Source organism: Panthera pardus, unplaced genomic scaffold (assembly GCF_024362965.1).
Source record: "Panthera pardus isolate Hobbes unplaced genomic scaffold, ASM2436296v1 HiC_scaffold_25, whole genome shotgun sequence".
NCBI lineage: Eukaryota > Metazoa > Chordata > Mammalia > Carnivora > Felidae > Panthera > Panthera pardus.
This window is the reverse complement of record NW_026526821.1, coordinates 89,372,533-89,391,722: the sequence shown is the minus strand read 5'-3', so window position 1 is coordinate 89,391,722 and position 19,190 is coordinate 89,372,533. Positions and strand designations below refer to the sequence as shown.

At 45.4% G+C, this 19,190-nt stretch overlaps 2 protein-coding genes across 8 annotated transcripts; both read left to right on the top strand.

Moving 5' to 3' along the window:
* The first annotated feature begins 206 nt into the window (after positions 1-206).
* TPRKB (TP53RK binding protein) lies at positions 207-13,622 on the top strand. Of its 7 annotated transcripts, XM_053890831.1 has the most exons (6): positions 355-504; positions 2,992-3,235; positions 3,391-3,550; positions 4,906-5,028; positions 6,355-6,531; positions 13,352-13,622. In XM_053890831.1, the coding sequence occupies exons 3-6, from the start codon at positions 3,410-3,412 to the stop codon at positions 13,469-13,471; spliced, it is 561 nt and encodes a 186-aa protein (XP_053746806.1). In that variant the 5' UTR covers positions 355-504; positions 2,992-3,235; positions 3,391-3,409; the 3' UTR covers positions 13,472-13,622. The 7 variants fall into 7 exon arrangements, with proteins under 7 accessions (XP_053746808.1, XP_019297463.1, XP_053746807.1 ...); XM_019441918.2 differs by lacking the exons at positions 355-504; positions 2,992-3,235 and adding an exon at positions 215-348; XM_053890832.1 differs by lacking the exons at positions 355-504; positions 2,992-3,235; positions 13,352-13,622 and adding exons at positions 215-348; positions 7,755-7,920.
* Positions 13,623-14,697: 1,075 nt separating this feature from the next.
* NAT8 (N-acetyltransferase 8 (putative)) lies at positions 14,698-17,410 on the top strand. Its single transcript, XM_053890830.1, has one exon. The coding sequence runs from the start codon at positions 16,318-16,320 to the stop codon at positions 17,173-17,175; it is 858 nt and encodes a 285-aa protein (XP_053746805.1). The 5' UTR covers positions 14,698-16,317; the 3' UTR covers positions 17,176-17,410.
* Positions 17,411-19,190: the final 1,780 nt, after the last annotated feature.

The following is a 19,190-nucleotide window of genomic DNA, read 5'->3' as shown; positions in this document are numbered from 1 at the left end:
AAGTTCCGTCCGTCCCCGAAAAGAACTGTAGCTGAGATGAATGTGGAGTTCATCCTGGCCAACACTGTTCTTTGCACAAGAAGAAACCGATGTCTCCCCCAACGCCAAAACGCGTTGGAGAAAGGCTGAGACGCGCCCTGAAACCTCAGCGTCCGGCCCGCGGATCCTTACCGTCCCCATAGCCGGAAGTGACAGATGGGGCCCTGGCTCCCATTTGCGTCCGCCGGCGTCTCTCAGGCTGGGGAAGGAGCTTCTGGGGAGGGACTTGCGCGGTTGCGGCCCAGCTTCCGGAAAGTGAGGGGTTTGTTTCCGAGGGGAAGGCCTTCCGGGAGGACCGAGAGTGCGCAGGTGAGTCCTCTCTGGCAGGGCGGGCGGAGGGCCAGCACCGGGGGCTCAGTACGGCAGTGACAAGCTCATGCTCTCTGAGTGCTACACAGCTGAATGAGGACTCATCAAACCGATGAAAAGGGCTGAGGAGCACGTGTAAGAGGGCCTGAGACCTTGGTAAATGGACTTTTTAAACGGAGTTGAAGGGAGGGAGGAAGAAGTCAGGGGCTGTACCTGTCGGAGGGGCAGAGTTGGGGAGCGAGCCTGGGCATTTGAAACTGGGGAGGCCACTGGGCTGTAGCGGAAAGACCGCGGTCTGGAGACAGGTGCGCTGGCAGCAGCACAAGGCGAGAGGGCTGCGACTGGAGGGTTTGAAACGCCCTGCCATTAAGTGGGAGCTTTATCACAAGAGCGGCGGAAGGACGAGATATGGTTTACGTTTTGAAAGGATCGGTCTTACTGCCAGGTGGAAGTTGGATGGTAGGAGGGCTGGAACTGCGAGGCCACCACCCCTAGGAGGCCACAGCTGTAGTTGAGACATGCGGCCTGGGCTGGGGGCAGTGGGTACTGGGGAGAAGTGGACGGGTCAAAATGGTACTTAAGAGGTAAAGTCGTCAAGACTAGAGAGTAACTATGGGAGCTAGGAGTAGGACTCTGGATTTGCTGTGATTGAGAGCAACGATGATTCTAAGTTTCTGGCCTAAGTGAGGGAATTATGTTTTGACTTTTGCTAGGCCGATGAGAGACCATAAGGCGGGCTGAGGGCAAAATATAAGCTAGCACACCCCCACCCCAGTGGGATCTGTGTGACATTCCATGGACACTCCTGTCTACCCAAGAACAAAGGAAAGGACAAAACAAATGGTTAAACTGATGAGTCTCTACCAGTTTACTAAAGAAACGTAATCCCATCAATAGCCTAAAGTCCTGGAACTCCCTGCTGTCTTAATGTTAATGATTTGCTAGAGGGGAAAAACAACAACAACAACTTAGTTTGACAATAGCTAGGCCTCCCGTAATCTGTGAGTCTTTAGCATAAGAAAGTGTCTGGAAACTTCCCTTCTGACTTTACCTCCCCTAAACTCATAGTATGTAACAAGCCACTCTTCACAACCCCTGTGCAGCTGTTTCTGCCCTGGGTTCCTGTTCCCATGCTTTAATAAAATCACTTTTGTACCAAAGACATCTTCATGAATTCTTTATTGACCATCAGCTGTGAACCCCACTATCACCCCAAAACCTCATCAAGGGGACCTTTTTTCCCTAGGAAAAAAACCAAACGGAAAGTTTTTTTCCTTGCTGATTATCTGTACTCTTATTTTGTGTGCTTACTGTAGAAAATTCAGTGCAATTTTTTTTTTTTTATAGAAGATGATAAACGTTACCAATAATCCTGCCACCCAAGATGGCCATATTTTGGTGTGTTTCATGTTTTTGTTTTCTGTGTGCATCTTTTTGTGTAATTGGGAATGTATTCATTATATTTTTCTGTATCTATCTTTTCCCCATTGGATGTTACTATGACAATAAAGATTGAACTGCTGTGTGCCAGGATATTATTCACACATATATTTTTTATCCTAACAAAAAGTCAGATGTAATTCCACCAAGTCTGAGATAACTTTTTGGTGTATCTTCCTTTCAATATTTTTTATGCTCCTTTTTGAAAAGCCCACAGTTTATGCCACATTTTATGTTTTGTCTTTCTTTTTTTATGTATTTTTTTACAATTTATTTTGAGATACAGTATGCATGCCAGTGGGGGAGAGGCAGAGAGAGAGGGAGAGAGAGAATCCCAAGCAGGCTCCATACTGCCAGGGAGGAGCCTGATGTGGGGCTTGAACTTAGGAACTGTAAGATCATGACCTGAACTGAAGTCAGATGTTTAACTGACTGAGCCACTCAGGTGCTCCTGTGTTTTGTTTTTCAATCAGATGTTTTTACTTAATGTTATTTATTGCTATTTCACACCAATTAACCGGTCTCCAAGATGACAGTTTTTAATGCTTGTTTAGTTGCAACAATCTGTTATTTGCTAGTTTGTTTTCAAATTTTTGCTATTAGGATGATGAGAGGAGCATCTTATTACGTAAATTTTCAGGTTTCTAATTATTCCTTGAAAAGAGTCCTAGAAATGGAAACTACCAAGGATAACATGAACTTACCAAATTGCCACCCCCAAATAACTTACTAACACTTTGAAATTGTTTTAAAGATACTTAGTTTTTCAGTTCAAGGATATGGTTGTCTTTCTAGTTAGTCAAGTTGTCCTTTATGTTTCTTTTATGTCTTTGTCCTTTCCTTATTAAACTTATGTCTAAGAAAAGGCCTGTATTGATTTTTTAATAATTGTACCCCCTCCTGGGGCACCTGGGTGGCTCAGTTGGTTAAGCATCCAACTTTGCCTCAGGTCATGATCTCATGGTTCGGGGATTTGAGCCCCACATCAGACTGTAAGCTGACGGCTCTGAGCCTGGAGCCCGCTTCAGATTGTGACTCCCTCTCTCTCTGCCCCTCCCCCACTTATGCTCATGCTCTCTCTCAAAAATAAATAAAACATTAAAAATAATTGTACCCCCTCTCTACTTAAATGTCATGTGTGAAATGAGTATCTTTGAGTCAAGTGTTGTACTTCAATAAAATTTTCTTAATATTTGTGTCTAGGTTCTGCTAAAATATACATAAAATGGGAAGATCAGAAAGCTAAAAAGGCTAAGTTGGAGTGAGGTTTCGTTCACACCATAAGTAATCCGTGGCCTAAAGAATTCCTGCCATTCTGCTTCTACTTGTCTGTTAGAGAAGCTGCTCCTCAGCCATGCATCAAAGCCTGCCTGCCTGCCTGCACAACCAGAGAAGCAGGCAGCAACCTTGGTCTTTCAGTAAAGGAAGCTAGGAACAACTCAGCAGGGTTGGTAGACATCTCATGGGGATGCCAAATGTGCTTTTGGGATGGATTCTTCTAGTGTAACAGTTCTGTCATCTTGTTATATTTGTTACTGAGGATGTTTATTAGTTGAATTATACCATTAGCTTTTAAACAGATGAAGTCTTTTGGTCTTTTAGAATCGTGCTTGTCTGTGAAATGCAGTTAACGCATCAGCTGGACCTATTTCCCGAATGCAGGGTGACCCTTCTGTTGTTTAAAGATGTAAAAAATGCTGGAGACTTGAGAAAAAAGGCCATGGAAGGTGCTATTGATGGTGCATTAATAAACCCTAAGGTGGTAAGTACAAGTAAGAACAAATGAGCTATAAAGGGGCATTTAAGAATATGTTAATTAAAAAAAATTTTTTACGCTTACTTATTTTTGAGAGACCGAGAGACAGAGCATGAGTGGGGGAGGGGGCGAGAAAGAGGGAGACACAGAATCCGAAGCAGGTTGCAGGCTACGAGCTGTCAGCACAGAGCCTACTGTGGGGCTCGAACCCACAAATCAAGAGATCATGACCTGAGCCGAAGTCGGATGCCAAACCAACTGAACCACCCAGGCACTCCAATAATATGTTAATTTTTCATGATGTTACAGGTTAGCCTAAAATTGTCATCTTTGGATAAATAGTTCTTGTCTAAACTGTGGAGTCAGATTGAGCCAACCTTGAATTTAATAGTGAATAGAAGCCAAAGTGCTAGGCCCTTCCCAGGAGATATGAAAGGTTGTATTCTGACTCTGATGTAATGGCAAATGCCTGGAGCTTCATTTACTCATTTAAACTAGAAAAATCTCTGCAGAGGAGGCATCCATAGTGGTTAAGAGCACACACTGTGGAACCATGTTACTAGGACTTAATCTCAGCTCTGCCACTTATTATGACTTTGAGCAAGTGGTAGGCAACCTTTGTACCATGTTTGCTCTGTTCCTGCCATTGTTCTAAGTGCTTTCCATATACTAACTCACTTAATCTTCACAACAACCCTATGAAGTAACTACTATGATTATCTGCATCTAACAGATAAAACTAAGGGATCTGCCCAAGGTCCCTCAGTAGGAAGTGACAGCTGGGATTCAAACCCAAACATTCTTTGCTTTGGCTTCCTCATCTACTGTGTGTGAATAATACTACTGATTTCATAGGGTAGTTTTAAGAATTAAAATAATACAGGTAAAGTGTTTAGACTATCGCCTTTCCCCATATTAGTGCTCAATGTTCTTTAAAAAATTTTTTTTTAAATATTTATTTATTTATTATTGAGAGGGACAGAGCATGAGCATGGGAGGGGTAGAGAGAGGGGGAGACACAGAATCTGAAGCAGGCTCCAGGCTCTGAGCTGTCAGCACAGAGCCCAACGCGGGGCTTGACCTCACAAACCACGAGATCATGACCTGAGCTGAAGTTGGACGCTTAACTGACTGAGCCACCCAGGCTCCCCCCAATGTTCTTTTTTAAATTTTTACTATTTAAGTTCCTTGCAGCTTTAACATTCTATGATTTACTGAACACCCAGCAATTTTGAAAACCTAGTCCATAGAAACTGTGATGAAGTCAAACAGCCTGACATTGGAGTTACCAAGAGAGAAGGCATGTGTCTTCCAAGTGCTCCAGATTCTCCGTGTGTAATTCTTTATGTTCTCTTTGGTAGATTGTTGATCCATTTCAGATACTTGTGGCCTCAAACAAAGCAGTTCATCTCTACAGACTGGGAAAAATGAAGACAAAAACTCTATCAACTGAAATTATTTTCAACCTTTCCCCAAATAACAATGTAATTAATATGGATTTTACTTTATTTATGTTGATTGTGTTGTGCTAATGTGTGTTCCCCAGTGTTGGGCTGTAATAGTGAAGAGTGTTCTGGAAAGATTGAGGTTTAGCACTGCCTCTTCCTAGACAAATAAGCTTTGGAGTCACTTCACATAGGAATAAACAAAAATTTAGCTACATTAGATGAGGATAGTTTTATCTGTCCTTCTTACCATATAGGGTCAGGAAGATCCCTCTAAATGATATATAAATTTAAATGGCAAAACATTAAGCATGGATATTTGTGTGTTACCATGCACATCTTTTACTCTCCCTATAACTCCTTAAGGATAGAATCCATGTCTTTTCCATATACCAGAAGCCTGCCTGGTACGTGGAACAGCCTTTAACACAGGCTCACTCATATACCCAGGGCTCAGGAAGAGTTTGTGGTTTGAAATACCGGTAGTAATCAAAGTTATTGAGCTAAAGATATTCTACCTGTGGCACATGAAAAAAATAAATTTTGCTGATGAAGTTTTAGTATTACTACTACTATTAAGAACACAACCAGGTACTAACATCATCCAAAGGACAATTAGGAAACCCGCAGCATGGTTTAAAATAATGTTTGAAATTTTATAAAGTTTATAGAATGCATGATAATAGAATTCCTCAGTACCTGGAGAAAAAATTACCAGATAATTATAATTTCTTTGACATCATTTGAAATAATTTGAGAAACTTCACTTCGGTAAACATCTGCTGGGCTTGTCCCTCTTACAGTTACGGTTCTAGGGCAGGAGAAACATGTTCCTGAGGAAGGCAGGTAAACAAGACAGAAATCCAAATGCGCTAAGATAAGTGACATAATGGGAATAATACTTCAAACCAATGGAAACAGCAAAGAAGCAACTCCTGTAAGGAGAAAGGATGACATTAGTGACATTAGTGTTGGACCTTGAGGGATGAGGACACTCCAGGCTGAGGACAAAGTTTGAGCATAGGAAAAAATGTATGAAATGGTGGACACCCATATGGTCCAGTCTGGGTAGAAGGTGGGTGTGCATGGCTAGAGGGTCACTTGGGGCCAGAGGGAGGGAGTGTTGATGTTAAGAAACGCCAAGAAGTAGGCTTGATTGCGCAGGAATAAGGTGCAGTTTTGAGCAGAGAGTACTCTAGAGGCAGATGTGGTGGGTGTCAAGAAGGGTTGTTGAAGAGAAACACTGTAGGTAGAATCATTAGGATATGAAAAATAAGAACCTGACCAAGGAAAAAGGAGGCCCATGGGGGGATGTTTCAGACACAGAAGCTACTGGTTATTGTTTGTTGTTGTTCTTTTCCTTAGATTTCAGAAGCTTTGAAAAAATTTGGTATCTCAGCAAATGACACTTCAATTCTAATTGTTTACATTGAAGAGGGAGAAAAACAAATAAATCAAGAAGACTTAATATCTCAGGTAGAAGGTCATCAAGTTTCTCTGAAAAATCTACCTGACATAACAAATATTACAGAAGTCAAAAAGGTTTGTAAATCTGTATTTTTACAAAGTGTGATAGATGAAGAATAATACTGATGTTGTTTGCTTGTTGATCACTGATCCTTCTGGTTTTTGTTTTTCTTTAAGAAAGGTTAATGTAATTAAAAATTACTTGAAAAATAGTTACAGATGCAAAGAATTAGAAGATGCTGGATTATAGGGGCGCCTGGGTGGCTCAGTCAGTTGAGTATCTGACGTCAGCGTCATGATCTCGCAGTTCGTTGAGTTCGAGCCCCGCATCAGGCTCTGTGCTGACAGCTCAGAGCCTGGAGTCTGCTTCCGATTCTGTGTCTCCCTCTCTCTCTGACCCAACCCCGTTCATGCTCTGTCTCTCTGTCTCAAAAATAAATAAACATTAAAAAAAAATAAAAAAAAGAAGATGCTGATTTATGTAAAATTTAGTTAGAAATTTAGTTGATAAAAGCATTCTTTAATTAAGAATAAATAACTTCAGGGATGCCTCGGTGGCTCAGTCAATTCAGCTTCTGACTTCAGCTCAGGTCATGTTCTCCTAGTTCCCAAGTTTGAGTCCTGTGTCAGGGTCTGTGCTGATAGTTCAGAGCCTGGAACCTGCTTCGGAATCTGTGTCTCCCTCTCTCTCCCTGCCCCTACTCTGCTCTGTCTCTCTCAAAAATAAACAAACATTAAAAAAAAAAAAAGAATAAATAACTTCAGAGGCACGTTAGTGGCTCAGTTGGTTGAGTGCCCTACTTTTGATTTCAGCTCAGGTCATGATCCCAGGGTCATGGGATCAAGCCCTGCATTGGGTTCTGTGCTGGGCATGGAGCCTGCTTGGGATTCTCTCTCCCACTCCCCTGCTTGTCGCTCGTGCTGTCTCCTCTCTGAAGAAAAAAAAAAAAAGTGCAGAATACATTTTATATTTATTTTACATTTCAAATATACTGTGTAAGCTTGATCTTTAATATCTTGACGTATGCTTTAAAAATTGGTACAGATTCAAAAAAAAAAAATAGATTCAGTTTCTATGTGTAGAGGGTTATTATCATAACTAATTTAAAGGGAACTTTTGACATAAATGATGAATTGCCATCTACTTTATATATTTTAATCACATTCGTGATTTGTGATTTCATGTCATTATCCCAGTAGTTGAATGATAAATAATTTCACTTATATATGTTTGTATAATGGAAACTAGTAGTGCATGAATATATTAGCATGTCATAATTCATCTTTTATTTTCACAGATATATAAACTGTCTTCACAAGAAGAAAGTATTGGAACATTGTTGGATGGTATCATTTGTAGAATGTCAACAAAAGATGTTTTGTAAAATGACAGAAATATTAAGATTTTTCATAAGAAAACATTGATTTTTCTTTCTTGATTATAAAATGTGTATGTTCAGGGAACCTGAGTGGCTCAGTTGGTTAAGTGTCTGACTTCGGCTAAAGTCATGATCTCGCAGTTTGTGGGTTTGGGCCCCACATCTAGCTGTATGCTGACAGCTCAGGACCTGGAGCCTGCTTCCAATTCTGTCTACCCCTCTGTCTCTGCCCCTCCGCCACTTGCACTCTGCCTCTCTCTCTCTCTTAAAAATAAATAAATATGCCGCTCTGGAAAGCAGTGTGGAGGTTCCTCATTAAATTAAAAATAGACCTACCCTATGACCCAGCAATAGCACTGCTAGGAATTTACCCAAGGGATACAGGAGTACTGATGCATAGGGGCACTTGTACCCCAATGTTTATAGCAGCGCTCTCAACAATAGCCAAATTATGGAAAGAGCCTAAATGTCCATCAACTGATGAATGGATAAAGAAATTGTGCTTTATATACACAATGGAATACTACGTGGCAATGAGAAAGAATGAAATATGGCCTTTTGTAGCAACATGGATGGAACTGGAGAGTGTGATGCTAAGTGAAATAAGCCATACAGAGAAAGACAGATACCATATGGTTTCACTCTTATGTGGATCCTGAGAAACTTAACAGAAACCCATGGGGGAGGGGAAGGAAAAAAAAAAAAAGAAGAGGTTAGAGTGGGAGAGAGCCAAAGCATAAGAGACTGTTAAAAACTGAGAACAAACTGAGGGTTGATGGGGGGTGGGAGGGAGGGGAGGGTGGGTGATGGGTATTGAGGAGGGCACCTTTTGGGATGAGCACTGGGTGTTGTATGGAAACCAATTTGACAATAAATTTCATATATTAAAAAAAATAAAAATAAAAATAAATAAACATTAAAAAATTAAAAGAAAAAAACAGGGGCACCTGGTTGGCTCAGTTGGTTAAGTGTCTGACTTTGGCTCAGGTCACGATCTTGCGGTTCGTGGGTTCAAGCCCCACGTCAGGTTCTGTGCTGACTGCTGACAGCTCCGAGCCTGGAGCCTGCTTCAGATTCTGTGTCTCCCTCTCTCTCTGCCCCTCCCCTGCTCATGCTCTGTCTCTCTCAAAAATAAATGTTAAAAAAATTTTTTTAATTTAAAAAAAAAAAAACGTGTTCAATTATGGAAAATTTTAAAACAGAATGGTATAACAAACCATTCCTAGTCCTCTCTCTTAATATCTTGAAAGATAACCACTGTTGCTATTATTTGTTGTTGTTGTCTAGTCTTCGGTTTCTATTCAGGTTTATTTTTATTTAATTGGAATAACTGGATTTTTACTAGGTTCTTGCCTTAGTGATTTTATATTCATCAGCTCATATTCCTGCCCTTACTTCTGGCTAATCTAGTATTTCCCTTCCAAGCCTCCCGGTTCCAAGTATTTTACATACAAGAATTTACTCATCATAATGTTATAAACACTTAATATTACCACCATTTTACACCCAGGAAACTAAAAGATTATAGAAACAATAACTTGCTCAAGGTCATAGAGCTAGTATAAAGCCATGTTTTATTTTATTTTTTTTTTTTCAACGTTTTTTTTTTTTTTTTTTTTTTAATTTTTGGGACAGAGAGAGACAGAGCATGAACGGGGGAGGGGCAGAGAGAGAGGGAGACACAGAATCGGAAACAGGCTCCAGGCTCCGAGCCATCAGCCCAGAGCCTGACGCGGGGCTCGAACTCACGGACCGCGAGATCGTGACCTGGCTGAAGTCGGACGCTTAACCGACTGCGCCACCCAGGCGCCCCTAAAGCCATGTTTTATAAATGCTTTGGGTTTTCTTTTTTCACTTTATATTTTGATCGTAGCAGTCAAGACAGGCTTGGTCAGGGGTGAGCAAACTTTTCTGTGAAGGGCCAGATAGTAAATATTTTCGGCTTTGCAGTCCATAACGTCTCCACTGTATCTACTCAACTCTTGCTATCATAGTGCAAAGGTATCCACAGACCATAAATGATGAGTACGGCTGTGTTTCAGTGAAACTTTATGGGCAAAAACAAGTGGTGGACAGGATTCGACCTGAGGGCCTTGCTTTGTGGATATCTGGGTTAGGCTAGGCTTTGATTACAGTCCCTAAAGCTCATTGGCTTCACACGACAAAAATTTGTGTCTTGTTCAGTCTACATAGCCAGATTGTGTGAATCTGTAAACAGTCAGGATAGTGACTCAGGAACCCAGTTTGCTTATCTCATGTTTCATTCTCCAAAGCCAGTTACATGGCCCTGCCAACCTCACAAGGAACGGAGAAGTGTGATCTTGCCCCATGCTGGAAAGCAGAGAGGTAGAAGTACTTAGTGATTTCTATCATGATCATAAATAATAAAGTACATATGTACATAGCTAACATTTCTCGTGTGCACTGTGCTTAGCATTGTATATGCACTACCTCATTTAGTCCTTACTACAATCCAAGAGATTTTTTACCAGCAAGAAAACAGATTTAGTCTCTGAACTCCATTTCTAACCTACAGAACAACTGACAATAATACAGTGAAAGTCCATGTACCTTTCAAGTGAATTCACTACTTGTTGTTAACATTTTGCTACATTTGCTTGCTAGTGCTCTCCTGAGCTCAGGTTTGTGTACACACACACACTTTTGCTGCAAGATTTGAAAGTGAGTTGCAGACATGTTTCTTCAGCCTATGGTGTTTATCTGTCATCTCAGTCTCTAATCTACAACAATCTTGTTAAGAATGATGTTGACATTTTTTGAAGAGTACCTACCCTAGATGTCTTTCAAAATTCCACACAGTTTGGATTTGTTCATGATTTAAGTCAACTTAAATATTTTAGATTATGTGTCCTTGCCATTGCATATCATCAGGAGGCAATGTCAGTTGGCCCTATTATTGGTGATACAAAGATTGGTCCCTCGGTTAAGGTGGTGCTCCCCCAGACATCTCCATTGCAAAGACCTCTCTTCCCCTGCCCGGGATTAAAACTCCAATCTATGTGACCCCAGATCCTAACACCTCAGTCCACTGTCCCTCCCTTGCCATCGTGCTCACATTCTTTTTATTGATGTGTAATACATCACATACATGCTTCCTCTATTTTTATGCACTTACGTTGCTTTCAATGTTTCACTTCACTTGCAAATAAACATTTGTACATGGTTCTCTTTAGCATAGCTTCTCTACAGTGGAATTATTGGGGATGAGGAGTTGAACTCATTAAAGGCTTCAGAGCAGAAAGGTGCCATTCTGCACCCCCCGTTGCAGCCACTTCCCTGCTCTTGGCTTTGCCGAAGGCAGCCACTCTGCAGTCACACCACAATAATGAGGAAAGCATAACCTAGTTTGGCCGGTCTTAGAATAAGCAGTCTGTAGTCATCGAATTTGCCTGTCATTGATGCTTTCACAGTCCTTTGTGCCGCTGATCTCCCATGTTCCCCTCCAGATCTCTCTTCACCTTTACCCCCTCTTCTCTGTGTTCCAGGTGGCTGACCTGTATGTCAGCAAGGGATCTCTTGGCTTCTGCTTGGGTGTGGCCACTGGGAGGCCAGGCCGAGATTGGAGAGGGGAAGAGAGTGAGGCCTGGGTATTTATTAACCTGACCCCTCCCTGTAAGGTCAGGTGCACTGGCTTTGTCCCTGAACCTTTCAACTCCTGGGTCAGGCTCCTGTCACCTCACCCTCCCACCTGGCTTCAGGCCTCTGGGCAATAACATACCTGGCTCCCACACCATCTCTCATCCCCCTCTACCCACCCACACCTTCAGAGTTAGTCCCTTTCATCATCTGCATAAAATTTGCTGGAGTTACCCTAATTTGAGTGTTGGGGCCTGAGACCTTCTCACTTTCTCAGAGAATTGAAAGGTTACAGAACATTTCTGTAGAGCTGGAATCACTGACCTAGGATTTCTGTGCATCTTACCAAGGATGCTCTTACCTACTTCTTTCCCCTTGAAATGATTTGCTACTATTTTCTTCCACTCGTCTCCTTTAAGTGATGAGTTCTCAGTAAAAGTTCAGGGCATTGGCCTGATGTTGGGTTACTGGGAGCCCCGACGAGAGGTTAGAGGAGATTCTGCCAACTCAATTAAAATGTAATTGAATTGATTTTCTCTTCTCCCTGAGACTTCCAAAATGTAATGCCACTCATTTACCATCATCCATCTCACTGGCCCATTTCTGGGCTGCGCTGGTATAGTAGGGAATGTGTGTCATAGATGTAAGTGTGGGGTTTTAGTGACATGTTCTCCAATCCACAACTCTTGGAATAACAGTGACTCTGTGAGGTCTTGGGTAGGACATCTCTCAGCTTTTCTGGCCTTGGTTTCCCATTTGCAAAATGGGAACATTAATAGCAACCTTTGTCCTTGGTTGTCATGAATATCAAATAGCAGAGCATAGGAAAATAGCTTCGTCACAGTGTCAGGCATCTGATTTCTCAGTGAATAACAACAATCTCTTCCCTTTATGTACCAGGCAGTATTGCTGAGGCAGGTAGTAAAATAAAATAGGGCTCACTACTGGTGGAAAAGTAAAACAGTGCAGCCACTTTGGACAACATGTTGGCAGTTCCTCAAAATGTTAAACATAAAATTACCATATGACTCAGAAATTCCACTATGGGTATACAACCAATAGAACTGAAAACAGGTGCTCAAACAAAAACGTGTACCCAAACGTTCCTAACAGCACTATTCACCACAGCCAAAAGGTGGAAACAACCCAAATGTCCATCACTGGATGAATGGATAAACAAATGTGGTCTATCCCTCCCATGGAATATTATTCAGCCATAGAAAAGCAATGATGTACTGATACATGCTACACCATGGGTGAACCTTGAAGACATAAAGTAAAAGAAGCTGAACACAGAAGTTCACATATCACATGATTTCATTTCAATGAAACATCCAGAAAGCAGGTTAGTTGTTGCCAGGGTCTGGAGAGAACAGGTGGAGAGAGTGACTGCACAGGGGCAAGGGAATTCCTTTTGGGATGTGAAAAGGCTTTGGAGTCAGAAGTGGTGGCCGTATGACACAGTGTGTGTACAAAATGCCACTGAATTATATACACTAAAAGTTAATTAAAACATGAACTAATAGAATAAGCACCTCTGCCTTACCTTTAGGAGTTCATGATCTTAGATAGGTCCCTCTAGGCTCTCAGATCCGGCTGAGGCAGAGCCAGGAAGATTCCCAAACCTCTGTTTCATCATCTGAAAGCAAGAGCCTGGAGCCTCAGCCCACTCCAGGCTTCATCTTTTACACAGAGAATGAGCCACAGGCCCTCCATCCAGAGACAGATGCTGCCAGCATCTGGTATGATCACTCAGACTTTTCTGTCTGCATGCTTGTGTCCGTACATTATTTTCAGGTTACATTTTCACCAAAATGAGTTAAAACCTACGGCTTTATAATCCTTTATTTCTTGCAGTTATATTTTGACTTTTTTTTTTTTCATGTCAATAAATCATGATCATTGTTCATGGCTGTGAGGATGAAAAGCCTGTATGTAAACCAAGGTCACTGGGTTTTGAGGATGCTACAGAGGACCAGAGAGAATACAGAGAAAGAGAATGTGGGGACAGACCACAGACCTTTGACCCTTCAGCTTGACTATGAGGTTTTTGACTGGTTAATAGCAGACTTGGTAGGAAAACTCAACTGTACTTTGGAGCTCTCTGTCCCCCGTTTTGATTCTTAGTTCAAATGTTACTTAACATTGAAATGTTTAAATATTAAATGTATGAAACAAATGTAGCAAATACGCATGGCTCACCACTCAGATTTCACGTTAAACTCTACCCTTCTGCCAAAGACCCAGAACCGTCAGCAGTCTCCATCCACTGGGCCTGGATCCCAGCCTGCCCGTCTTTGGTTTCTGATCAGAAGGCCTCAGGATGGTACCACCAGCCCCAGTTATGATCTTTCTCTCCAAGTCTGTCTCTCTCCAGCATGCTCTAGAGGCTCTTGCCAGAAATGTGACTATCATCTCTGACCCCTTCCTCATCCTCATTCCCATCTCGATCATTACAAACTCCTGCCGTTTCTGTCCCCAGATGCACCTACAGGTGGGCTGGTTCTCACCATCGCCTCACTCTGGTCCAAGTCACCACTTACTCTTGTAGGGCCTCTGCTAGCCCACGTGGCTTCCTGGTGAACACAGAACAAGGCACCCCTTTCATACAGATGCTGCCCGATGGATGTACAGTTCAGTGGGAGTCATGTCTTTGAGCAAGTAAGAAATAGGTACCTTCTCCTTTGGCCAGACTCAGCTCTGGGGGGGGGGGGGGGGGGGGGGCGCTGACGGCTTGGTGAGTGGAGCAGCGCTCTATTTTTGTTCCCACTAGCCCTCCTTGGTCAGAAGCTCTTGCTTGCATCCTGCATATCTCTACCCCGAGGCTCCTTTATCAGCTGCGGTGCCGCACTAGCCCGTGGGGGGCGGGGATTGCGCGCTTCCACGGTCTCTTCCCATTCACTCTCCACCTGTAGCCACAGCAACACGTGCACGCGCCTGCCTAGGTTACTCCCCAGCTAAAAGCAGACCAATGGCCTCCCGTCGCTTTCGGAGTAGAGTCCAAACTCCACAACTGGGGCACAGACCTCACACGCACCGGCCCTTGCCACCCTCACCGCTCCCTCCCTCTCTCCGTGGCCATGTTGGCCACCTTTCCCTGGAAACCTTGCCTTTGTTCTGCCTCAGTGTCTTCACGCCTCTGTTCCCTCAGCCCAAAACGCTCTCCTTCACTCAGCCCTGCTCAGGCCTACCTCTCCTTCTGGTCTCGATTTAAGGGTCCTTATTAATCCTCTCTTGCGGCCCGCCCCTCTCCGCCCAGCGCGCGTCACAAGTGTGAGAGGTGGCGCGCGCCGCGCAATCCCCGGAATCTGGCGAGGAGCTTCGAGGACGGGAAACCAGGGTCTGCCGGGCGCTGTGCCGTAGCCCAATCTCCCCCACGGCGCGTGGCCGGATCATCATTTGATGACACTACCGACAAATGCTTGAGTAGATAGATCTGTGGTCTCAGCTTCAGGAAGCGGTGAGAATATAGAGGGAGGGGCTTAGTTGGGCCGCAGGGTGAGGGCACGTGGGGAGAGGAGCAAACTCAGTTTGGGGAGGGAAGCAGCCCCCTCGACAGCATATCCGTTCCACGGAGAAGGGATTTTCTGTTTTTCCCTTTTTTAGTTCACCTCAGCGCAAACTATTTAACAGCTGTGATGGCACAGCCTCTAACGATCGAACACACACCAGCTGCACATGGTACTGGTGCCCATTGCCGTGTGTCACTGTTGCTCATAGCTGAAGAGGACGCTAGGCACCTAGTAGTTCCATCATACTTAATAGTACTGTGAATGAATAAATGAACAAACGAACGAAGATGGAGCCTAGTGAGATGAGTGCAGGGAACTGCCCATGGTCAGTCTTCCTCAGACCAGGTAACGCCTAGGCAGGGAGAGCGCCCCTTGTGTGCTCAGCCTGGACTCTAGCTCATGAAGACAGCACACGGTGAGGCCTGCAACCCCAGGCTTCTAGGAGCTGTGTGGAGGGGCTGAGAGTGGACACCAGAGCACATCAAGGTGCCTGCTGGGAGATACTCCAGGCCTTAACCACCACGGGAGGAAGAGTGAAGGCCATCTGCAAGGGCAAGGCCCCCTGAGCTGTTCCAGACCCCGCTCCCCCACTCCAGGCCGAGTCTCTGATGATCACAAGAGTGAGTGGAGAATGCGCTTCCTGCTCGGTCAGAGCCCAGCCTCTCAGGTGCAAGAACCAGCCAATGAGGTGGCCATCCAGGGAGGGCCTGGTCCCTGGTGGTGGAGCAGGCCCTGGGCAGTCTCTCCTGGATGCCAAGCAGAGGCTGAGAGCAGAGGCCACTCCGAGGCTGCTCTGGACATTCAAGGCCGTTGTGATAGCAGGTGAGAGGATGCGGGTAGAAAGGACAGTGTTTGGAGAGAGGCCTGGAGCCCCAGACTCTCCTCTGGATGTCCAGGCTGCCCCTTTTTTGGTGATTGACTCTTACACAACCCCAGCAGCCTAAAAATTTGCAATCAAGGGGGAAGGAGTCTTTGTTGAAACTTTTACTTGGGAACACAGGATTCCTACAATGTATGGTTCCTGGAGAGGGACCGAAGGTCTGGGGACACATGGTCTGGCTGCTGCATGGTGCCGCCCCAAAGTGCCAGCAAGCTAAGTGAGCCAGTAAAAGGGGAAAGAGGGTGGAGAGGAGGGTATTTTGTATATCAGAGCTTTGATGTTACTTTATTAAATCTTCAAAACAATCCCAGAAGCCAGGTTTTTACTTGATCCGGTTCTACAGATGAAAAAAACAGGTTCAGAGAAGTTAGGTGATATGTTAAGGTCACACAGCTAGAAAGGGACAGAGCCAGGATCGTATGCAAATCGTTCTGACCCTACACTTTCTCCCATTGGCTGTGGCCTACATCCTTTTGGGCAAAAGCAGAAAGAAATGCCCATGAGCAGGGGTCTCCCCCACTCCTGGGAGGTGGCAGAGATGGGACACTCATCTGACTTCCTCTCTTTTCCCCAGGGTGGCCCGGAAGGTGTGCAGGGACACTTAGCTCTCTCTCTTTCTCTCATGGACTTTGAGATTCAGGCTCAGCAGTCTTCCATGGCTCCTTATCACATCCGCAAATACCGGGAGAACGACCGCACACGGGTCCTGGATGTGTTCTCCCAGGGAATGAATGAGCACATCCCCACCACCTTCTGCCACATCCTGAAGCTGCCCCGAACCCTGGTGCTCTTGCTTGGGGTGCCCCTCACCCTTTTCCTGTTCTCTGGCTCCTGGGTCCTGGCCCTTGTAGCCAGCCTCATCCTCCTTGCTGCCCTGAGATTCCTCTCCAGATACCCCTGGACCAAGTTTATAGCCATGTCTTTGCGCACAGATATGTCTGACATCACCAAGACCTACTTGGGTAAACCTGGCTCCTGCTTCTGGGTGGTTGAAGCTGAGGGGCAGGTGGTGGGCATTATGGGCGTTCTGCCTGCCACCCTGCAGAAGGAGAAGTTGCAGCTGCTTCACCTGTGTGTGGCCCCAGAGCACCGAGGCCAGGGGATAGCGAAGGCCCTGGTCAGGACTGCCCTCCAGTTCGCACGGGACCAGGGGTACAGCCAAGTCATCCTCATCACCTCCCTGGTGCAGCACTCGGCCAGGGCCCTCTACCAGCACATGGGCTTCCAGAAAACGCACCAATTCTTCTCCTCCATGATCTGGAGGCTAGTCGCTATTCCTACAGTTGGCTTTGTCTACCACCTCCCCTCTGCTGGGGCCTCTGAGGCACAGGGTCTGGGAGGGGGCCTGTGATCTGGTTCCTTGTGGCTCAGCCCGGAGAGGGCCAGCTCTGCTGAGGTAGCAAGCAAACCCCAGAGTCTCAATGTGACAGCACAGTGAAAACTTACTGCTCGGTCATGTGGGAACCCAGTGGAGTTGGCGGTGGGTGGTCCCCTCATTCAGTCTTTTGGGGTTGCTGCTGTTTCATTTACCTAGTGCCATGAGATGTTGCATTAAAACAAACTAATGAAATAAACTAACGCCAACGCATATTTCTTTAGTTCATGCGTCTGTGGTCAGCAATTTAGGCTGGACTTGACTGGCAGCTCTTTTGGTCTCAGATAGCCTAATGCACATGTCATGGGGTGGGCTGGAGTGACAGGGCCACTGGGTCCTCTCATTTTCCAACAGGCGAGCTCAGCCATGGTTTTAAGGTAATTGCAGAGGGGCAAAAAGTAAGGCAAATGCTTCTTCAAGCTTCCTGGGTGTCACATCTATGACATCCCAGACCCGGGGAGAGAAATGGGCCCTGCCTCTTTAGTGAGAGGAGCTGCCGGCACACAGCAAAGGGCCGAGGAAGACGGAGAGGATAATTCTGTGAGAGGGACTGGGGCCGACGGTGCCATCAGCCTGCTTTGGCCCCCATCCACTGTCTACACTGAAAGGGAAGAAGACAGCCTGGGACAGAGAGTGGGATTTTAAAACGGGCCAGCCCACTGGCCAGGCCCCAGTCACATGTCCTGAACAGGCCTGAAGAGAAACTGAGAATGTGTGTGTCTGGCCAAGAGGAAATGGGATTGCTGAGTTTCCCAGACCTACTACACCTGGGACCCTGCCTCCTGTCCCCAAGTGCTCAGAGACTCAAGATTTTCACAGAAGCCCCAGGTATGACCCTTTTGTCCCCAAGCCTGTGATATAGTGGGGCTTAGGCCCCATGCTGGTGTATGCAGCCCTATGCACTTTGCCCAGCTAGCCTATCATTGGCACCGGTCTTCCCCAACCCAGAGGCTGAGTCCAGGGAGCCAGTGAGTCCCCTGATGACCCAGGAAGTCCAGGCACCCTTTCAGTCTGGGTCTTGTGACACAGCGGTATTTGGGGGCATCTCCCATTCTGGCAAGGTGCCTGCTCATAGCTTATCTCCTGTGAAGGGTCAGTCAGGCCACAAATCAGGCCTGAACCTGCCAACTGGCATTGTTACAGGCACATTTTACCTAACTGGGGACCTTCCATCAAATGAATGGGGTGACTGCAAATACTCATGTTTTATTGCCCAAGACCGTGGGCCTCAACTGTGTTGCCCTCCATTCAGTCTCTTTCCTCTCTGGCCTTGGGTCACGCTCAGTCCCTTCTGCCAGGCATTCTACCTCCTCCAGGCCTGCTGCCTTTGTACCTTCCCTGTGTATTTCTCAGAAGACTGGACCGTCAGAATCTCCTGTTACACTGTGCCCCCCACCCCGTTTTAAATCAAGCTTCTGTTTCCTCTCAGTTGTGTTCCAGCTTCTAGTTAATGGCAGGGCCTTGGGCCCAGCCTCTCTGAGGGGTAGGAAGAGGAGGGCACCAGCCCTCACCAGCTGTCCTAGGCTCAGCCATGTAGCCCTTCAGGAGGAGTTCCCAAGTGGGCACCAGCTGGTGCTGGAGATGGGGGAGGTCCACAGTGGTCCCAATGCCTTGAAAGTTTTCTTAAGTGACAATTAAATGGTTTTGCTCATCCCAGGTAGACATGGTCCATGCCCTCCAGGGGCTTACAGGCCAGGGGATGGATGCTGAGAGACCAAGGAAGGAGCAAGTGCAGTGATGTTGTCATAAGTGTGGGGATGGTGGAAATACTGGACAAAGAATATCAAAAGGACACCTACCCCAGAGACTGGGGGAGGGTCTCCCAGAGGGGGCAGGGCTTGTGCCCCTGAAAATTTGGAACCAGGAATGGAGCTTGCCCATCACTTGCTCCAATTCCCTGCACTCACTATCTCAATCACCCTGAGGTTCTTTCAGTTCTTTCAATAAACCAAAGCTGTCTTTCTGCTTAAGGCCTCCACACATGCTTCCTC

Coding starts and splice junctions, on each gene's coding strand:
- TPRKB (XM_019441918.2), top strand. CDS start 3,410: ATGCAGTTAACGCATCAGCTGGACCTATTTCCCGAATGCAGGGTGACC. Junction 5,029..6,354: donor ACCTTTCCCCAAATAACAAT/GTAATTAATATG, acceptor TCTTTTCCTTAG/ATTTCAGAAGCTTTGAAAAA. Junction 6,532..13,351: donor ATATTACAGAAGTCAAAAAG/GTTTGTAAATCT, acceptor CATGGCTGTGAG/GATGAAAAGCCTGTATGTAA.
- NAT8 (XM_053890830.1), top strand. CDS start 16,318: ATGCCCATGAGCAGGGGTCTCCCCCACTCCTGGGAGGTGGCAGAGATG.